Raw genomic sequence first — 19,899 nt, forward strand, 5'->3', positions numbered from 1 at the left:
TCTTCTTCAATTACCTGCATAAGCTTTCTATAGTTTTCAGCATACAGATCTTTTACATCTTTGGTTAGATTTATTCCTAGGTATTTTATGCTTCTTGGTGCAATTGTGAATGGGATCAGTTTCTTTATTTGTCTTTCTGTTGCTTCATTGTTAGTGTATAAGAATGCAACTGATTTCTGTACATTGATTTTGTATCCTGCAACTTTGCTGAATTCATGTATCAGTTCTAGCAGACTTTTGGTGGAGTCTATCGGATTTTCCATGTATAATATCGTCATCTGCAAAAAGCGAAAGCTTGACTTCATCTTTGCCAATTTTAATGCCTTTGATTTCCTTTTGTTGTCTGATTGCTGATGCTAGAACTTCCAGCACTATGTTAAACAACAGCGGTGAGAGTGGGCATCCCTGTCGTGTTCCTGATCTCAGGGAAAAAGCTCTCAGTTTTTCCCCATTGAGGATGATGTTAGCTATGGGCTTTTCATAAATGGCTTTTATGATCTTTAAGTATGTTCCTTCTATCCCGGCTTTCTCAAGCGTTTTTATTAAGAAAGGGTGCTGGATTTTGTCAAAGGCCTTTTCTGCATTGATTGACAGGATCATATGGTTCTTCTCTTTTTTTTTGTTAATGTGATGTATCACGTTGATCGATTTGCGAATGTTGAACCAGCCCTGCATCCCAGGAATGAATCCCACTTGATCATGGTGAATAATTCTTTTTATATGCTGTTGAATTCGATTTGCTAGTATCTTATTGAGAATTTTTGCATCCATATTCATCAGAGATATTGGCCTGTAGTTCTCTTTTTTTACTGGGTCTCTGTCTGGTTTAGGAATCAAAGTAATACTGGCTTCATAGAATGAGTCTGGAAGTTTTCCTTCCCTTTCTATTTCTTGGAATAGCTTGAGAAGGATAGGTATTATCTCTGCTTTAAACGTCTGGTAGAACTCCCCTGGGAAGCCATCTGGTCCTGGACTCTTATTTGTTGGGAGATTTTTGATAACCGATTCAATTTCTTCGCTGGTTATGGATCTGTTCAAGCTTTCTATTTCCTCCTGATTGAGTTTTGGAAGGGTGTGGGTGTTTAGGAATTTGTCCATTTCTTCCAGGTTGTCCAGTTTGTTGGCATATAATTTTTCATAGTATTCCCTGATAATTGCTTGTATCTCTGAGGGATTGGTTGTAATAATTCCATTTTCATTCATGATTTTATCTATTTGGGTCATTTCCCTTTTCTTTTTGAGAAGCCTGGCTAGAGGTTTGTCAATTTTGTTTATTTTTTCAAAAAACCAACTCTTGGTTTCGTTGATCTGCTCTACAGTTTTTTTAGATTCTATATTGTTTATTTCTGCTCTGATCTTTATTATTTCTCTTCTTCTGCTGGGTTTAGGCTGCCTTTGCTGTTCTGCTTCTATTTCCTTTAGGTGTGCTGTTAGATTTTGTATTTGGGATTTTTCTTGTTTCTTGAGATAGGCCTGGATTGCAATGTATTTTCCTCTCAGGACTGCCTTCGCTGCGTCCCAAAGCGTTTGGATTGTTGTATTTTCATTTTCGTTTGTTTCCATATATATTTTAATTTCTTCTCTAATTGCCTGGTTGACCCACTCATTCGTTAGTAGGGTGTTCTTTAACCTCCATGCTTTTGGAGGTTTTCCAGACTTTTTCCTGTGGTTGATTTCAAGCTTCATAGCATTGTGGTCTGAAAGTATGCATGGTATAATTTCAATTCTTGTAAACTTATGAAGGGCTGTTTTGTGACCCAGTATATGATCTATCTTGGAGAATGTTCCATGTGCACTCGAGAAGAAAGTATATTCTGTTGCTTTGGGATGCAGAGTTCTAAATATATCTGTCAAGTCCATCTGATCCAATGTATCATTCAGGGCCCTTGTTTCTTTATTGACCGTGTGTCTAGATGATCTATCCATTTCTGTAAGTGGGGTGTTAAAGTCCCCTGCAATTACCCCATTCTTATCAATAAGGTTGCTTATGTTTATGAGTAATTGTTTTATATATCTGGGGGCTCCGGTATTCGGCGCATAGACATTTATAATTGTTAGCTCTTCCTGATGGATAGACCCTGTAATTATTATATAATGCCCTTCTTCATCTCTTGTTACAGCCTTTAATTTAAAGTCTAGTTTGTCTGATATAAGTATGGCTACTCCAGCTTTCTTTTGGCTTCCAGTAGCATGATAAATAGTTCTCCATCCCCTCACTCTCAATCTAAAGGTGTCCTCAGATCTAAAATGAGTCTCTTGTAGACAGCAAATAGAGGGGTCTTGTTTTTTTATCCATTCTGATACCCTATGTCTTTTGGTTGGCACATTTAATCCATTTACATTCAGTGTTATTATAGAAAGATACGGGTTTAGAGTCATTGTGATGTCTGTATGTTTTATGCTTGTAGTGATGTCTCTGGTACTTTGTCTCACAGGATCCCCCTTAGGATCTCTTGTAGGGCTGGTTTCGTGGTGACAAATTCCTTCAGTTTTTGTTTGTTTGGGAAGACCTTTATCTCTCCTTCTATTCTAAATGACAGACTTGCTGGATAAAGGATTCTCCGCTGCATATTTTTTCTGTTTAGCACACTAAAGATATTGTGCCAATCCTTTCTGGCCTGCCAAGTTTCAAAGGAGAGATCAGTCACGAGTCTTATAGGTCTCCCTTTATATGTGAGGGCACGTTTATCCCTTGCTGCTTTCAGAATTTTCTCTTTATCCTTGTATTTTGCCAGTTTCACTATGATATGTCGTGCAGAAGATCGATTCAAGTTACATCTGAAGGGAGTTCTCTGTGCCTCTTGGATTTCAATGCCTTTTTCCTTCCCCAGTTCAGGGAAGTTCTCAGCTATAATTTCTTCAAGTACCCCTTCAGCACCTTTCCCTCTCTCTTCCTCCTCTGGGATACCAATTATGCGTATATTATTTCTTTTTAGTGTATCACTTAGTTCTCTAATTTTTCCCTCATACTCCTGGATTTTTTCATCTCTCTTTCTCTCAGCTTCCTCTTTTTCCATAACTTTATCTTCTAGTTCACCTATTCTCTCCTCTGCCTCTTCAATCCGAGCTGTCGTCGTTTCCATTTTGTTTTGCATTTCGTTTAAAGCGCTTTTCAGCTCCTCGTGACTGTTCCTTAGTCCCTTGATCTCTGTGGCAAGAGATTCTCTGCTGTCCTGTATACTGTTTTCAAGCCCAGCGATTAATTTTATGACTATTATTCTAAATTCACTTTCTGTTATATTATTTAAATCCTTTTTGATCAGTTCATTAGCTGTTGTTATTTCCTGGAGATTCTTCTGAGGGGAATTCTTCCGTTTGGTCATTTTGGATAGTCCCTGGAGTGGTGAGGACCTGCAGGGCACTTCCCCTGTGCTATGGTGTATAACTGGAGTTGGTGGGCGGGGCCGCAGTCCGACCTGATGTCTGCCCCCAGCCCACCGCTGGGGCCACAGTCAGACTGGTGTGTGCCTTCTCTTCCCCTCTCCTAGGGGCGGGATTCACTGTGGGGTGGCGTGGCCCGTCTGGGCTACTTGCACACTGCCAGGCTTGTGGTGCTGGGGATCTGGCGTATTAGCTGGGGTGGGTAGGCAAGGTGCACGGGGGCAGGAGGGGCAGGCTTAGCTCGCTTCTCCTTAGGTGATCCACTTCAGGAGGGGCCCGGTGGCAGCGGGAGGGAGTCAGATCCGCTGCCGGAGGTTTGGCTCCGCAGAAGCACAGAGTTGGGTGTTTGCGCGGAGCGAGCAAGTTCCCTGGCAGGAACTGGTTCTCTTTGGGATTTTGGCTGGGGGATGAGCGAGGGAGATGGCGCTGGCGAGCACCTTTGTTCCCCGCCAAGCTGAGCTCTGCCGTCAGGGGGCTCAGCAGCTCTCCCTCCCTTTGTCCTCCAGCCTTCCCGCTTTCCAAGCAGAGCTGTTAACTTATGACCTCCCAGACGCTAAGTCGCGCTTGCTGTCGGAACACAGTCCGTCCGGCCCCTCCGCTTTTGCCAGCCAGACTCGGGGGCTCCACTTGGCCCGCGAGCCGCCCCTCCGCCCCGGCTCCCTCCCGCCAGTCCGTGGAGCGCGCACCGCCTCGCCGCCCTTCCTACCCTCTTCCGTGGGCCTCTCGTCTGCGCTTGGCTCCGGAGACTCCGTTCTGCTAATCCTCTGGCGGTTTTCTGGGTTCTTTAGGCAGGTGTAGGTGGAATCTAAGTGATCAGCAGGACTCGCGGTGAGCCCAGCGTCCTCCTACGCCGCCATCTTCCCTCCTCCACCGCTAATGTCATTTAACTTCATCTGGAATACCCCTTTCCTTTTTCCCCCTTCACTGTCTTTGACCCTCTGGATTCTTCCATTCTTTGACTCATCTCAAATATCACCTCTTCCAGGAAGCCTTCCTTTATCTTCCAAACTCAAACCAAACTAAAGCTCCTTTTACTTGAATACCCTTATCACTTGGTCTTTGTGTCACTTTCTCCTTTATATCAGTCCTCCTCTCCCTGCTTATTTAAATGTTGGTGTTTGCCAACATTTCCATCCTCAGGTTCTTGTCTCTCATCGCTCTGCAACCTTATCCACATCCAAGGCTGTACCTGTCACTTCTGTGTGCATTGTGGTTTCCTGGACATCTGGCTGCCCTACTCTCCCCTCAAACTTAGTGTGTCTAAGACAGAGATTAGTTCCCTTTCCCTAAAACACTGTCTGCCGCGGTATTCCCTGTGTTGATGAATGACAGCACCGTCATGTACCTAGACAGCACTCCACACAGAAAGCTTTTTACTTTCTTGCCCACAATCCAGGCCATTATCAAGCCTCCTTTCTTTTGTCCCTGGTGCTGCTCCCTTCATTTTGCCCTTAATATCTCTAACTCAGACCTTTGCAATAGCCCATTAACTGCTGCCAACCTAGCTTTCTTTCACTCCCTCCTCCTACTTGCTGCGAAGACTCCTGATCATCATGGTGTTACTCCTCTGCTCACATCCTTCAAGGCTCCTCTTGGCTATGGCCTGGCAACCTGGACTCTTGGTTGGGGCTTTCAACTTGCCTTTTTCACTTTGTTTCCCACCCTCCCTTGGGCTCCATATACCCAATTTCCCACCCCTGCTCAGACTCCCTCTCTGAACACATAATGCCTGTTCCTTCCTCTTGTGGCTGAAAAACCTCTCCTGTCCTTGGGAGGACTTTGGTGTGCCTTTGGAGCCTAGCAGATTTGGGATTGAATACCAGCTCTGCTACTTCCTAGCTGTGTGACTGCAGGCAGGTCACCTAACTCCTCTGAGCCTTGGTTTCCTTGAGATCATACTACCTGCTAGTTGCATTGCCACAGGGTATAATAATATACAATGAATGTTCTAGCACTGTGCCTCAGATTTCTTTGTCTTCCACTGCTTCCTTGGTCTCTGGCACACTTTGTCCTCATCCAACTTTATGTCTCCAGTCTGGCTCACCTCTGCAAATTCTGCCTCTTCTTTCCCCCTAGTCAGAATTAGGCATTCTTTCTGTGAGCTTTCATGGTGTCTTATATAGTGACATACATGGTGACTCTTCTGTCTCCCTGTTCAACTGAACAGGAGTCAAGAGTTCTGTCTGTCTCATTCAGTCTGCTATTGATTTGTGTACATGTCCTCTGGTAAACTAGCCAGAAGCTTCTCTAAGGTAGAGTTTTTATCTGATTTGTATCTTTAGCAGCCAGCTGAATGCTGGTTGTCTCCAAAAAGTTAATGAATGAGGAAATTAACAAAGTTCTCATCCCCACAGCTAAGTAATGGTGAGGAGCACATACAGAAACAGCAGAAGATATCAGAAAACTCTCTTACTTGAGTTGTAGGGCATATATAAAGCAATTCTTTGAGTCATAAATTCGTTGGTAATGAATTTCTGCTTACCAATTCTTTCAAAGAAAACTTGTTTTCCTTCATTTGTTTTAGGTTACCCCAAGTGGTACAGCACTGGCCTCTTGTACACTGTTTTTAGTCCATTAAAAAAAAGCCCATACCTATAACTATTTGTAGACAGCTGATTTTATGAATTTTTCTGTTGGGAGAAGCTACTCACTTTTCTAGAATCTTATCAGATTTGATCTATAGTTTTCTATGGCAAGCTGCTTTTTTCACTTTCAGTCTATTTCATGCTCTGGGTTAAATTTAAAACCATGATCAGCAGTCTTTTATGCATAGCATCATAAATAATTTCACCTGTATCTCAACTGAGAAATATTAAAATTATTTTCTTTACAGAGAAAATGGGGTTTTACCTTTTTAGTTGTTGAAGTTAAAGAACTTTGGAAGGTGTGTGAAAAGAGTGAGGGAGGAAGACCAATCAGACCCTTCTAGACATGACCTGTATATAGCATAGCTGTGCTATGTGTAGTTATGATACTATACTGCTCTTGTTCTCTTGTCACTCTGACAGTCCTTTTCACCCATGGGAGCTATTGCTTTTGTTGCCCACAGAAGTTGCTATTCTGATGGTCTCTCCTACCCGCCCCCCTCCCCTTCCTGTTTTGTCCTGAGGCATATAGGTGTCCTTCTCTCTGGCTCCTTAGTGAACCAATGAGAACTTCCCTCCATTCCCCTGTCCTCATTCTCCCATTTCCCTGACTTTTCCCTTTCCCTATTTTTTCCCCAAAGGCACACCCTCAGGGCCAACACTGTAGGAGCCCAGCAAGGGAAGGGTTTGGGGCTGTTTTGGCTGGTTTGCAGCAGGAAGAACTGTTTTTCTTCATCTCATTTAGTTGGTTAAGCATCAGACTCTTGATTTGGGCTCAGGTCATGAGAAGTGGGAACGAACCATTTCCAGCTTACCCTAACCTCTCTTTCCAGGCTTCTGATCCCATGGGATCGAGCCCCACATCAGTTCCGTGTTGAGTGTGGAGCCTGCTTAGGATGCTCTCTCTTTCTCCCTCTGCCCCTCTCCCCTGCTCACATGCTCTCTCTCTTTCTAAAAAACAAATATAATAAATAAAGGACTTTCCTTGAGAAAAAAAAAGTATAATTCAGAAGGAGGTTGTTTATAAAGGATGGTTTGGTTCTATTCTATTATCGTATATGAGTTAGTACATGACCTGGGAATCTAACCATCATTTATAAAATGAATTAAATAGCATTTATTTTCTGGCAATTTGATATCTATCTATCTAATTCTTTTTTTTTTTTAATGATTATTTATTTATTTTGAGAGAGAGAGTGTGTGCGAATGAGCAGGGGAGGGGCAGAGAGAGAGAGGGAGAGAGAGAATCCCAAGCAGGCTCCACGCTGTCAGCATAGAGCCTGACTCAGGACCAGATCCCACAACTCTGAGATTATGACCTGAGCTGAGATCAAGGGTCAGATGCTTAATTGACTTAGCCACCCAGGTGCCCCTCTTTCTCATTCTTAATAAAATGTCATTAGGGGAAAATGTACATAGCCCACAAGTAACTTAGAATCCATTATATGTATGTAGCCCACAAGTAACATATAACCTAATTAAGTGTACACTTTAAGAAGCAGCATTGGGAATTGGTGTCATTTTAATTTGTCTTTCAATTCGAAATACCACATAACAGGTTTTTTTTTTTTTCCTTCCTACCAGACTAATTTTAACACTAACATTTCTGAGGTGGATGGACAAACACATATAAGTGGTGAGGACTTTGTGGACTTCTCTGATGTTTACCACTCTAATGAAGACTATTTTAGGAAACTAGAAGAGCTGAAAGCTGCCCACTTGGAAACTATGGCAAAATTAGAGAAAATGTACCAGAATAAATTAAATTTAAAGGAAGTTCAGCCAGTGATCATCAGGGAAGAAGCTTCTAGTGTCTCTTCCAGGTAAGTTTGTACATGTATTATTTGTGGGCTGTAAAATGTATACTTAAAAGTGCAGAACAAAACTATCTCAGAATATCTTCTCTCTTGGGGCGCCTGGGTGGCTTGGTCGGTTAAGCGTCCGACCTCGGCTTAGGTCATGATCTCATGGTCCGTGGGTTCGAGCCCCGCGTCGGGCTCTGTGCTGACAGCTCAGAGCCTGGAGCCTGTTTCGGATTCTGTGTCTCCCTCTCTCTCTGCTCCTCCCCTGTTCATGCTCTGTCTCTCTCTGTCTCAAAAGTAAATAAACGTTAAAAAAATTAAAAAAAAATAATAATAATAAATAAATAAATAAACATAAAAAAAATTAAAAAAAAATATATCTTCTCTCTACTGTCCCTTTGTACTTTTAATGATATACAGAGGTTGGATTTTATTCAAAACGTGTAATGGCTTATCCACCAATGGTTTCTTGTTTTGAGAGTCATTTGGTGGTCATTTAGTCTTTTCTCTCTGACCTGCCACTCACAGAACTGTAGCTATGTATCAAAATATTTAGTCTGGCCATTTTTAAATGATAAAAATTAAAATTTAATTTTAAAAGCCGTTTACAGTATGTGGATTAACATGAGATCATTAAAAATACAAAGTACGACTCTGCTCTCTCTCTCTTTATCCCCCTTAATATATCAAGAGTATACTTTTCACTTTAATAAACTTTCCAGCTTCTGGTACTTAAAAAAAGTTATATATGTATACGTATATGGATATATATATATATATATACACACACACACACACACATATATGTGTATATATATATATATGTATATACACACACACACATATATGTGTGTATATATATATATATACATACATATATATGTATATATATTTATAATATGTATGTGTATATCTGTGTGTGTATAAATATAAAGTACAAAGTGTTCAGGTCTAAGATATAAATCTTATTCAGGTTTTCAAAATAGTCTATAATTCCTGGACCCATTTCTACTGTAAACTCTCTTGTTTTGAAACTTGAGGCAAGTCTCTTAACTCATCCAGTTGGTCAGTGCTAATTGTGCATCTCCCGTGTGCCAGTTGTTGCCTGGCCCCTGAGGAGCCAAAATTGAGATGCCCTCGAGGAGCTCAAAGAACTAGCTGAGAACCAAAAATTACAATACAACATGATGTAACAGTGTTATAGAGACAGAAGAAGAAACAGTTGATTATGTTATGGTGTTGGTAGAGGGATGCAGGCAGGAATTTTCTACAGAACTGTCATATCTAAGTTCAGTCTTAAAGGAGGCATAGCTGTAGCAGATGCAGGAAGCCAGGAGTGGGCTTCTAGGCAACAGAAACCATGTGTGCAGAGGCGTGGCAGCATGAGAAATCACGGTGTGTGTGAAGAACTTCATGTGATTGGATATAACTTAAGATTAGAAACTGGAGGGGCACCTCGGTGGCTCAGTTGGTTGTGTCCAACTTCAGCTCAGGTCATAATCTCGCGGTTTCTGAGTTCGAGTCCTGCATCGGGCTCTGTACTGACAGCTCAGAGCCTGGAGCCTCCTTCAGATTTTGTGTCTCCCTCTCTCTCTGCCCCTCCCCTGCTTGTACTCTGTCTCTCACTCTGGAAAATAAAATAAACATTAAGAAAAAAATGTTTGGAAACTGGAAGTAGAGAGAAGCAAGAGGTGAAACAGAAAGGCAGACAGTGGCTAGCCTTGAAGGGCTTTATAATCTAGACTTGACTTTGTTACAATGACAAATCATAGAAAAGTTTCAAGAAGTGGAGTGACATGATTATATGTATGTTTTAAGATGGTGACTCTGGAAAACGTGTAGAGAATGGAATAAAGTTTACACCCAAGGAGCCTCTGCTGTCTCAGGTTCCCCTGTAATGTGAGGGAGTTGAATTTTAGATAATTTATAGGCATCTCTTAACTCTATTCTAAATAAAAGTGATAATTAGAAGCCTTATCTATAGGCTCTTATCTTCTAACTGATTATACCTTGATCTTAGAAAATATATAGTGCACAGGATGCCTGACTGGCTCAGTCGGTTAAGCATCCGACTTCAGCTCAGGTCATGATCTTGGCAGTTCACAAGTTCGAGCCCTGCGTCTGGCTCTGTGCTGACAGCTCAGAGCCTGGAGCGTGCTTCAGATCCTGTGTCTCCCTCTCTCTCTGCCTCTCTCCCACTCATATTCTCTCTCTCAAAATTAAACATTTAAAAAATTTTGTTTTAAATTAAAAGAAAAAACAGAAAATATCTAGTTCTTAATTTGTATATTTGGTCACGTGCAACTGAGAGCATAATCTAATTATTCTTCTCATTTAGGTCTGAATCAGAAAAGAACTCCTATCACCGTATCTCATTAATGACATCCTTTTCAGAGCCTGATTTAGGGCAATGTTCCTCCTTGATTATGTCTTCCTCTGAAGATGAGTTGCCCAACTTAGAAAAAGAGTGTCCTGAGAAAAAGAGAGTGATGAGCTATGCTAAAGAACTGATCAACAACATGTGGACAAACTTCTCTGTTGAAGATTATATTCAGTGTGGACATGCTGACTTCCCAGTTGAAAAAACAAAGAAGAAACCAAGAGAATGGGTACCAAAGATTACAGTACCTGAACCTTTTCAGATGATGATTAGGGAACAGAGGAAAAAAGAAGCAAACATGAAATCTAAGCCAGATATTGAAATGGTACACCAACTGCTCAAAAAACAAGAGGAGGAATCAGAGTGTAAGAAAAAATTCCGAGCCAATCCAGTTCCTGCATTTGTCTTTTTCCCCCTTTATCATGACATAGTTAAGCAAAATGAAGAACGCAGGAGATATATGAAGGAGAAAAACAAAGAAGCTCTTTTGGCCTCACAAAAGCCATTTAAGTTTATCGCAAGGGAGGAACAGAAGCAAGCAATCCGGGATAAGCAGATGAGAGACTTGTTTAAGTCTAAAAAGAAAACAAATAGATTTAAGGCCAGACCTATACCTCGGTCTACTTATGGTTCGGTTACCAATGGAAAGTTAGAAGAAGAGCCGTATAGAAACATTAGGATGCAACTGAGAGCCCAAGAGCTTTTACAGAATTCATCCCCTCTGCCTCGCAGATCAGGTCACAGAAGTTGTGCTGCAAGGAAGCTCAAGGGTCCTGAACAGGCTGAAAAGTTGAAGTGTAAACACAACTTTAGGTGGCAAACTGCTGATTTTGAAGACCTTCCCGAGAGATATCAGAAACGCCTCTCAAAACAGAAGTTTTCAAAATTCCTAACTGTCCGTAAACCATCTGATCTTCACGCAGCCTCCAATGCATCCACTCAGAGAGAGAAAATTTTGGCAGACGTTGCAGCAGATGAAGAACATTTAAAAGAAACACGGGCTTATCTGTCTCCAAGGCACAAGTCACCAGCAAGAAGTGCAAGTGCAAAGCCTGTGCCTTGTCACTGCAACCCTCCAATGCCCACAGTGTCTTCCAGAGGAAGAGAACAAGCCACAAGGTAAATAACTAGGATATCGTACCAGCTGACTCGCGGTTGCTAAAATCGTGTTTGCAGCTCTGTTGATTTTATGTTGGTGAATTTGAAAATGTGAAAAAATTATATTTGGTGATATATTTTACCGTATAATATAGAGTATTTTGCCAGAGGGTGTTCTGCTAAGAAATGAATGTATTTTGTATTTTATGAATCTTTGGGGATAGAAAAGGTTAGTCTGTTGATTTCTAGTTGTGCAAGTCAGAGCCTTCACAAAAGGTTGCCTTTTTTCAACCTTTGAATTTTCCCGTGTTAAATCTTTGCTAAACAGCATTCTCACTGGCTTAAAGTGAATTAAGCCTTAGTTTGTTGCCCTCAGGAGATCACTTGAGGAAAAGAAAATGTTGGAAGAAGAGAGAAGTCGGATCCTAACTAAGCAGAAGCAAAGGATGAAAGAATTGCAGAAACTCCTGATGACCCGGGCTAAGGCTTATGACTCACATCAAAGTTTAGCTCAAATGTCTAAATCCAGAGTCATGTCTCTCAGGTATCATAAAAGAATCCTGAACCTCCAGATCACTGGTTTTCAAACTTTCTTTCAGTGGATACGATATATGAACAGATTGATTAGTATTTTAGTTTCCGGATTAAGTTGCCATCGGTTACTTAAATTCAACGTACACACATTCTCATTCACACTCACCTCATGGTGAGAACCACCATATGTACTCACCTCATGGTAAGGACCATAAAGCCATATTGATGAATTGAAACATTTCATATTGATTGTGGCCATAGTTCATAGTTGTAATTTTATGTTAGTATCTAATCTTTTTTTATACTTTATGCTTTTTTTTTTTTTTTTTTTAAGTAGGTTCCATGTCCATTGTTGGGCTTGAATATGATACAACCCTGAGATCAAGGGTCGTATGCTCTACTGATTGAGGTAGCCAGGTGCTCCTTCTTTATACTATTTTTGATTGCACAGTACAATATTGAGAAAAATCTTTTTTTTAAGTTTTTAATTTTAATTTCAGTAAACGTAGAAAAATTTTGATTCACACAAAGCTCTTTTTTAATAGCTTGCCATGTAATCTAAGAATATTCTTCAATAAATAGATATGTCACAGAGCTTTGTTCTGAGGTCTGCGTGAAATCTAATATCACAAATTAACACACTGATGTTAAATAACATCAGTTATGTGTGTCAGTTAACACGTGTGTATAAATGTTTAGTGGTGTGTATTGCATTCCGTTGCAGTTTGAATATAAATAAATAAAGATATTTGCAGAACCCCTTCACAAACACTGGAATTCTGCAGCACAAAGTTTGAAAACCAGTGTTCCAGAGGAACATTTTTATGTAAAAATGTTCATGTTTAAGTAGGAAAATATCTTCCCCTAAGCTGGGTAAGTAATATGATTAATTAATTTTTAATCTGATTTATAAGTACCCCCCAAATTATATTTGCTTTTATTTTTTATATTTTATTTATTTTATGACTTTATTTTAGAGAGAGAGTGCAGGAGTGGGGAAGAGAGAGAGAAAGAATTCTAAGCAGGCTTCAGATTCAGCACAGAGCCCAATGCGGGACTCAATCCCACAACCCTGGGATCATGATTTGAGCTTAAATCAAGAGTCGGACACTCAACCGACTAAGCCATATGGGCACCCCTGTATTTGCTTTTAATTATGAGTATTCCTTTTTAATTGTAAATTTTTATTTATAATAATAATTATATTCTTTTATAATGTATATTATGTTTATATCCCTTATAATATATATCAGTGTAATTCAGTGATAGAGGGAGCTTAATTTGATGAACTTGAGCAATAATTTTTAGAAATATACTGTTCACCCTAAGAAAGCAAACTGGATTTTTCATAATACCAATCTTGTGTATAATTAAGCATAATTAGCATTTTATAGTACAATTATTTCCTCTAATCCATGAAATCTTATTATCTTGGTAAAGTTAGTATATTTTACATAGAGGAAATAGCATAGTTTAGTTCATTATAGGATCTTATCCAAGTAGTAAGTACATTTATTGTGAATTTATGTATTTTGCTTCCTTTTTTCTATATGTTCTATTCCCATAGTCCCCATTTCTCCCCTGACCTACTCCCATTTAATTCACTCTGCCACCGATTTATAGGAGATCTCACTTATGAGGAAAAAGAAGGAGCAAGGTCTTGTTTTTCAGAAGAAATTCCTTAAAGAAAAGATATCTAATTTGAACTAAATTTTCTTGTTTTTTTTCACTTACAAATGAGATAAGAGGGTGTTCATTCATCTCTTCAGGCCAGTTTGAAGCATTTTAATACATAATTTTTTAAAAATCTTGAAGATTTCAGAAACATCAGAGTATCCAGATTGTTCCCAGTATGTAAAGGTGTGTTCTCACAACCTAGGATTTTTATTCTGCAGTCCATAAAAATTTACCAGTGTAGGAAAGGAATTGTGGTAAACTGTAAACTGTGCTCATAATTTAACTTCTGATCTGTCGTCTAAGCTAAATGTTATATGTGCAAGTTATTATTTCTTTTTAAAATGCTGTTCCTTTTATTTGATTTTAGAAAGAGTGAAAAGGAAAGGATGAGAGAATACCAACGAGAACTAGAAGAGAGAGAAGAAAAATTAAAAAACAGGCCGCTACTATTTGAAAGAGTTGCTCAGGTTGTGTTTGTTGGAATTTAAGAGCTACTGTCAGCCTTTTTTTTTTTTTTAATTTAGCATCTCTAGCTCCTAATTTACAGTCCATTTTTCTTATATGTTGTATACAATTTATTGAGACATATTATTGTTTCTGTGACAGCTTCATCAAATCAGTCAAGTAAGTTTTTGCTCAAATCTGAGCATTGAATCTTGTTGATAAGACATGTCAGCTTGATAACATGCTGCTAATCCAGTCATATTCAAAATGTTTCACAGCCTGTTTTTCATGGCTGGTCTTTTCTTTTTAATACCAACTTAGCCGGATATTAAGGTGAGCCTTCATGATACGATTTGTAAGTCTTTGAAGAATTAAAAAATGAAACAAAATGCTAATGGAATCAGATTTATTTCTGCCAGTTTTTTTTCCAGTTTCATTGAGATATAATTGACTTAGAGCACTATATAAATTTAAGGTGTACAGCGTAGTGAGTTGGTAAACATATATTGCAAAATGATTACCACCACAAGTTCAGTTAATAACCATCACTTCATGTAGTCACCAAACTTTTAGGATTCACTAAGATCTAAACTTTTAGGGGTTACTCTCTCAGCAGCTTTTTAAAAAAAATAATATATATTTTTAAAGTTTATTTATTTTTGAGAGAGAGAGAGAGTGAGAGAGTGTGTGTGAACAGGGGAGAGGGTGAGAGAGAGAGGGGGACAGAGGATCCGAAGTGGGCACTGTGATGACAGCAGAGAGCCTGATGCAGGGCTCGAACTCACAAACTGCAAAATCCTGACCTGAGGCGAAGTTGGAAGCCTAACAGACTGAACCACCCAGGTGCCCCTCTTAGCATCTTATACCTTAGCATATATACCATACAGTGGTATTAACAGAGTCATCATGTTGTACATTACATTCCCAGTACTTATTTATCTTGTAACTAGAGGTTTATACCTTTGACCACTTTCATCCAACTCCCTTGGTAACCACAAATCTGATCTGTTTTTCTATGAGTTTCTTTTGTTTTTGCTTTTAGATTCCACATATAGTGAGATCATACAGAATTTGTCTTCCTCTGATTTATTTCATTTAGCATAAAGTCCTCAAAGTCCATCTATATCGTTGCATATGCCAGGATTTCCCTTTTTACGGCTGAATAGTATTCCACTGCATATATACCACATTTTCTTTATCCATTAATCTTTTGATAGACACTTATTTTGTTTCCATATCTTGGCTATTGTAAATAGTAATGCATTGAATGTGAGGGCACAGATAATCTCTTTAACATGGTGATTTGTTTCCTTCAAATAAATACCCAGAAGTTGGACATTGCTGGATTCTATCATATTTCTATTTCTATCTTGCTTATTTTAATGTTTATTTATGTATTTTTGAGAGAGTGAGAGAGAGCAGGGGAGGGGCAGAGAGAGAGGGAGACAGAGAATCCCAAGCAAGCTCTGCATGGTCAGTGCAGAGTCTGACATGGGGCTCGAACCCACAAACTACAAGATCATGATCTGAGCTGAAGTCAAGAGTCGGACATTCAGGGAACTGAGCCACCCAGGTGCCCCTCATATTTCTATTTTTAATTTTTTCAGGAACCTCTGTACTGTTTTCCATTTACAGTCCTACCAACAGTACACAAGGGTTCCCTTTTCTCTACCTCCTCACTAGCATTTGTTATCTCTTGTCTTTTTGATATAGCCATTGTGACAGGTGTGAGGTAGTATCTCATTGTGGTTTTGATTAGTATTTCTCTGATGACTAGTGATGTTGAGCATCTTTTCATATATCTGTTGGCCATTTGAATATCTTCTTTGGAACAATATTCGGATCATTTGCCCATTTTAAATTGGATTATTTGTTTTTTTGCTGTTGACTTGTATGAGTTCTTTATATATTTTGAATGTTAACCCCTTATCAGATAAGTGATATGCAAATATTTTCTCCATTCAGTACATTGCCTTTTCATTTTGTTGATTTATTTTTTAAGTGAGTCTGTAATTTTCATTCTTACCTACAATTACTGAAAGCACTTCCTTTTCACTGGAAAAATAATTAGATCGTATGGACAATGAACGCTGATTTTACTAAATTTGTACTCGGTTTTATAATCTCCCCCTAAAAAATATTTGTCAATTTCACATCCCTCTCAAAAGGGAGGTGTTCTAATGGGTGACATAGCTTAACAATAGACAGAATCACTGGAGGTTACAGGTGTTGTGAATTTCAACCTGTTACATTTGGAGCTTCCTGTTAGCATTATAGGACTCTTCTTCTCAGTGACTCACTGAGGACAGAGACATGTATTGTAACTGAATTTACACATTACAGCCTCTCAAAGTTATGGGAACCCTTTACTTACAGATTTGTATATAATTTTATGTAATGCTTTTAATTTTAAGGGGTGGGTTTCTTTTTTTAAAATCTCAGTTTCAACTTGGAAAAATCATCATAAGCTGTTCTATTTAGCATAAAGTGATTGACTTTTAGCTCCTAAAATAGTTATTTCCAGCTCCCAGCTGCAGGTTTTTATGTCTTTGTCTGGTGGCTCTGTCTACAGAGATTTCCCACAGGTATCTTACAATTCATCTTGCCTGAAACCAGATCTTCCTCTTTGATTTCCTGTTTTTATTGGACCATAGTTTTGGTGATTGGGAACCACTTTGCCTCTCCCTCTTTCAGTTGCTACTGAGAGACCTGGAAAGTTTTCTTCCTAAATAATATTTGGACCTGCCTTTCTCCATTCCTGATGGTGAAATGCGAGGTGAAATCTCTATTGTCTCCTGTGTGAGTTATTGTAATGGTTTGACTCATTTTCCTGCCTTGCTCTTTGCAAAGCCACCCATTATATCTTCACTTTGCTATTCCCGTTCCCTTGCCAAATCTTAACCCTGAATATGTAGTAAATAACCTCTGATAACGATGATGATCATCCATTTTCACTGATTCCACTCGTTCTCATTTTCAGTGAATGGTATCAAGAGATCTTGGGGCACCTGGTGGTTCAGTGGGTTAAGTGGCTAACTCTTTCTTGGTTTTGGCTCAGGTCATGTTCTCCTGGTTTGTGAGTTTGAGCCCTGCATCAGGCTCTGCACTTAAGTGTGGAGGCTGCTTGGGATTCTCTCTTCCCTCTCTCTCTGACCTTCCCCTGCTTGTGCCCTCTCCCCCTCTCAAAATAAACTTTAAAAAACTAAAAAAAAGAAAGAAAGAAAGAAATCTTGTCACCGACTTCTTCAAACAATATTACAAAGTGGGTATTCCTTTTTTGAAAGTTTATTTATTTTTGAGAGAGAGATGCAAGCAGGGGAGGGGCAGAGAGAGAGAGAGGGAGACCCAAGATCCAAAGCAGGCTCCACGCTGTCAGCACAGAACCTGATGCGGGGCTCGAACTCACAAACTGTGAGATCATGGCCTGAGCCAGTCAGAGGCTTTGGCCTCCCAAAGTGGCTATTCCTATATTACAGAGGAAAAAGCTGAAGTTCAAAGAATGTAAGTAGTAAGATTCATAGTTAGTAATGGAACTAGGGTTGGACCCAAGTCAGTCCTTCCAAACACTTAACACTAAGCTATCCTGCTTTCTCCCAGAAGATAACCCCATGAATCTTAGCATGTATAGATCCTCTACTTTCTGATCCCTGTTAACCTCTAGAGGTTAACTAGTTTCTTTCAGAAACTTTTCTTTCAGATCATACCAGACTACTAGCTTCAAACTTGAAATCTTTGTTGATGCTGTTTCTGAACACTCTTAGAGCTTCTTCCTATTTTTCCTCCTGATCTTTCAAGTCTTCCTATAAAATCACTTCTTGAATTGTTTCCCAGGTTGGATTGAGTACCCTTTCCTCTGTTTTTTTTTTTTTATTACCCTCAGCATACCTCTGTCTTTGCTCCTGCTACATTGTGTGGGAAATTATCTGTTTCAGGATCTCTCTTCCCTTCTAGCTAGTTACTTTTGAAGGTTGTGGTCAAATCTTTGTATTCCCAGCACCCAGCACCTAGGAGAACATCTGGCACAGAGATGTTAAGCATTTGTTGAACCAAAACTGAACTGTCATGATCAAATTAGCCAGATAATGACTTCTCATTTTGGCGGGGGGGGGAGGGATTAGCCCAGGCTGAGAGCACTGCCCTGACCTATTAGTGATGAGTCTCAGCGTGAGTAAGCCGTTTTGCCATGCTTTGAATTCCCAGTTTCTAAGCACAGAGAAAATGAGGCAAAGTAAGTAGTCATGTGAAATTAAACCCATGAAGAAGTTTTAAATGTTGAAAACAGGTCAGTTTCATAGCTGATGCTACTTCCACCGCTTCTGGCCCTAACATATGCTGTTCCCTTTGTCCAAAACACTTTCCTGTGTCTATACCCACTACCTTCCATGAGGACTTGTTACAAAATAAGTATTCAGTAATTAAATAAATGACATAATTGATATAAATGAAACTTATGGTTATGAAAAATAAGTACTTTCCCCCCTTCAAATGAGGGCACTGATTTGTAGACAAACTCATCATTGCATGTTATTTTGGTTTCCTGTAGAAGAAACACTAGTTTTCTTTTGCAGTATTTGGTAGTAAAATAAAATAATCATAGTTATTTTAATTGCTCCTTTTATTTCATTGTCTATAATTCTTTTGCATGGTGAAATGCAAGGAAGAAATGTTTATTTCAAAATTTATTTTTTTATTTTTTTTAATGTTTTTATTTATTTTTGAGACAGAGCATGAGCAGGGGGAGGGGCAGAGAGAGAGGGAGACACAGAATCTGAAGTAGACTCCAGGCTCTGAGCTGTCCATGCAGAGCCCGACACGCGGCTTGAACTCATAGACTGTGAGATCATGACCGAGCTGAAGTCAGATGCTCAATGTACTGAGCCACCCAGGTGCCCCAGAAATATTTGTTTCAATTAAAAATAATTATACACTAGGGGTGCCTGGGTGGCTCAGTCAGTTAATTGACTCTTGGTTTCAGCTCAGGTCATGATCTCGTGGTTCATGAGTTGGAGCCCCACGTTGGGCTCTACGCTGGCGGTGTGGAGCCTGCTTGGGATTCTTTCTCTTTCCCTCTCTCTGCTTCTCTCCTGTTCTCTCTCTCTCCCTGTCTCTCAAAATAAGTAAATAAACTTAAAAAAATTTTTAAAGAATAATTATACACTATTCACCATGATATAAAATATTAAAAGGTAATTAATTCTATATATAGAGTGACTGGCAGTGACTCACCATTGCTTTGGTTTTGTTAACATAAATTAGTACAATTTTTTTCTCGCTGCCTGTTTTGCTGTGACTTTTGCTGCTAATTAACAGCTGTTATTTCATAAATTCACTCACAACTTTATGCATTATCCCCTTATTAGGGCTAATTGTGGTCTTCTTGCTGCTGTTGAGTTATTCTCTAGCAGAGTAAGCCTATGATCCAATGCAGAACAAACCGTGTTGTCCTGTTTCTTGGAAATCACAGGGTTTATTAACTGAGTAGATGTTAAATTAAATTCTAAGCCAAATTCAAATGAAGACTTATGAGTACTAACTTTGGTATCATTTTAATATCTCTTGTATTTAATTTGTTTAGATCAGCATATACTGCTCTTAATGCATTTAAAGTTAGGTCTGGGGTTTCCTTATTCTGCTTTACATTCTTTGGGGCATAGTTCTTATCTTCTCACTTTGCCATGACTTTCAGTTCCTCGAGGCTTGTCTGTTGATATTCATAGCCTCTGAATGCATTTTTATTTACTTTTCCAAAAATTGTTTTTAATCATAGTGGGTGGATTTAGTAGTGCTTTTTCAGTTTTTCAGAGCATCAGGAAATCACCGGTGGTAGTTTATCCATTGTAATCGGTCTTTGCTATTTTGGTTTCTCCCACGAAACACTAGATGCCATGTTCCCTCATTATACTGGAGTCTGTAGACACCTGCATTGCTGAAGTCAGGTTTAAGCCACCTTCAAACTCCAGGATGACCACTATTACTTAGAGAAAGCAGCATGGTGGAG

General features: G+C 39.3%; 1 protein-coding gene across 12 annotated transcripts in view; it reads left to right on the forward strand.

Annotated features, from left to right (window-relative positions):
• The window catches only part of FAM161A (FAM161 centrosomal protein A), a 62,563-nt gene that overhangs the window by 10,029 nt on the left and 32,635 nt on the right, over nt 1–19,899 (forward strand). For 10 of the 12 annotated variants that reach the window (XM_081795276.1, XM_078444524.2, XM_078444523.2 and 7 more), the window contains exons 2-5: nt 7,551–7,789; nt 10,107–11,267; nt 11,623–11,790; nt 13,825–13,924. In XM_081795276.1, coding sequence (XP_081651402.1) covers nt 7,551–7,789; nt 10,107–11,267; nt 11,623–11,790; nt 13,825–13,924 — 1,668 coding nt within the window. The remainder of the gene's footprint in view (nt 1–7,550; nt 7,790–10,106; nt 11,268–11,622; nt 11,791–13,824; nt 13,925–19,899) is intronic. The other 2 variants (XM_081795277.1, XM_078444530.2) reach the window with 1 other exon arrangement.

Source organism: Panthera onca, chromosome A3 (assembly GCF_046562875.1).
Source record: "Panthera onca isolate mPanOnc1 chromosome A3, mPanOnc1 haplotype 2, whole genome shotgun sequence".
In the NCBI taxonomy this organism is placed as follows: Eukaryota; Metazoa; Chordata; class Mammalia; order Carnivora; family Felidae; genus Panthera; species Panthera onca.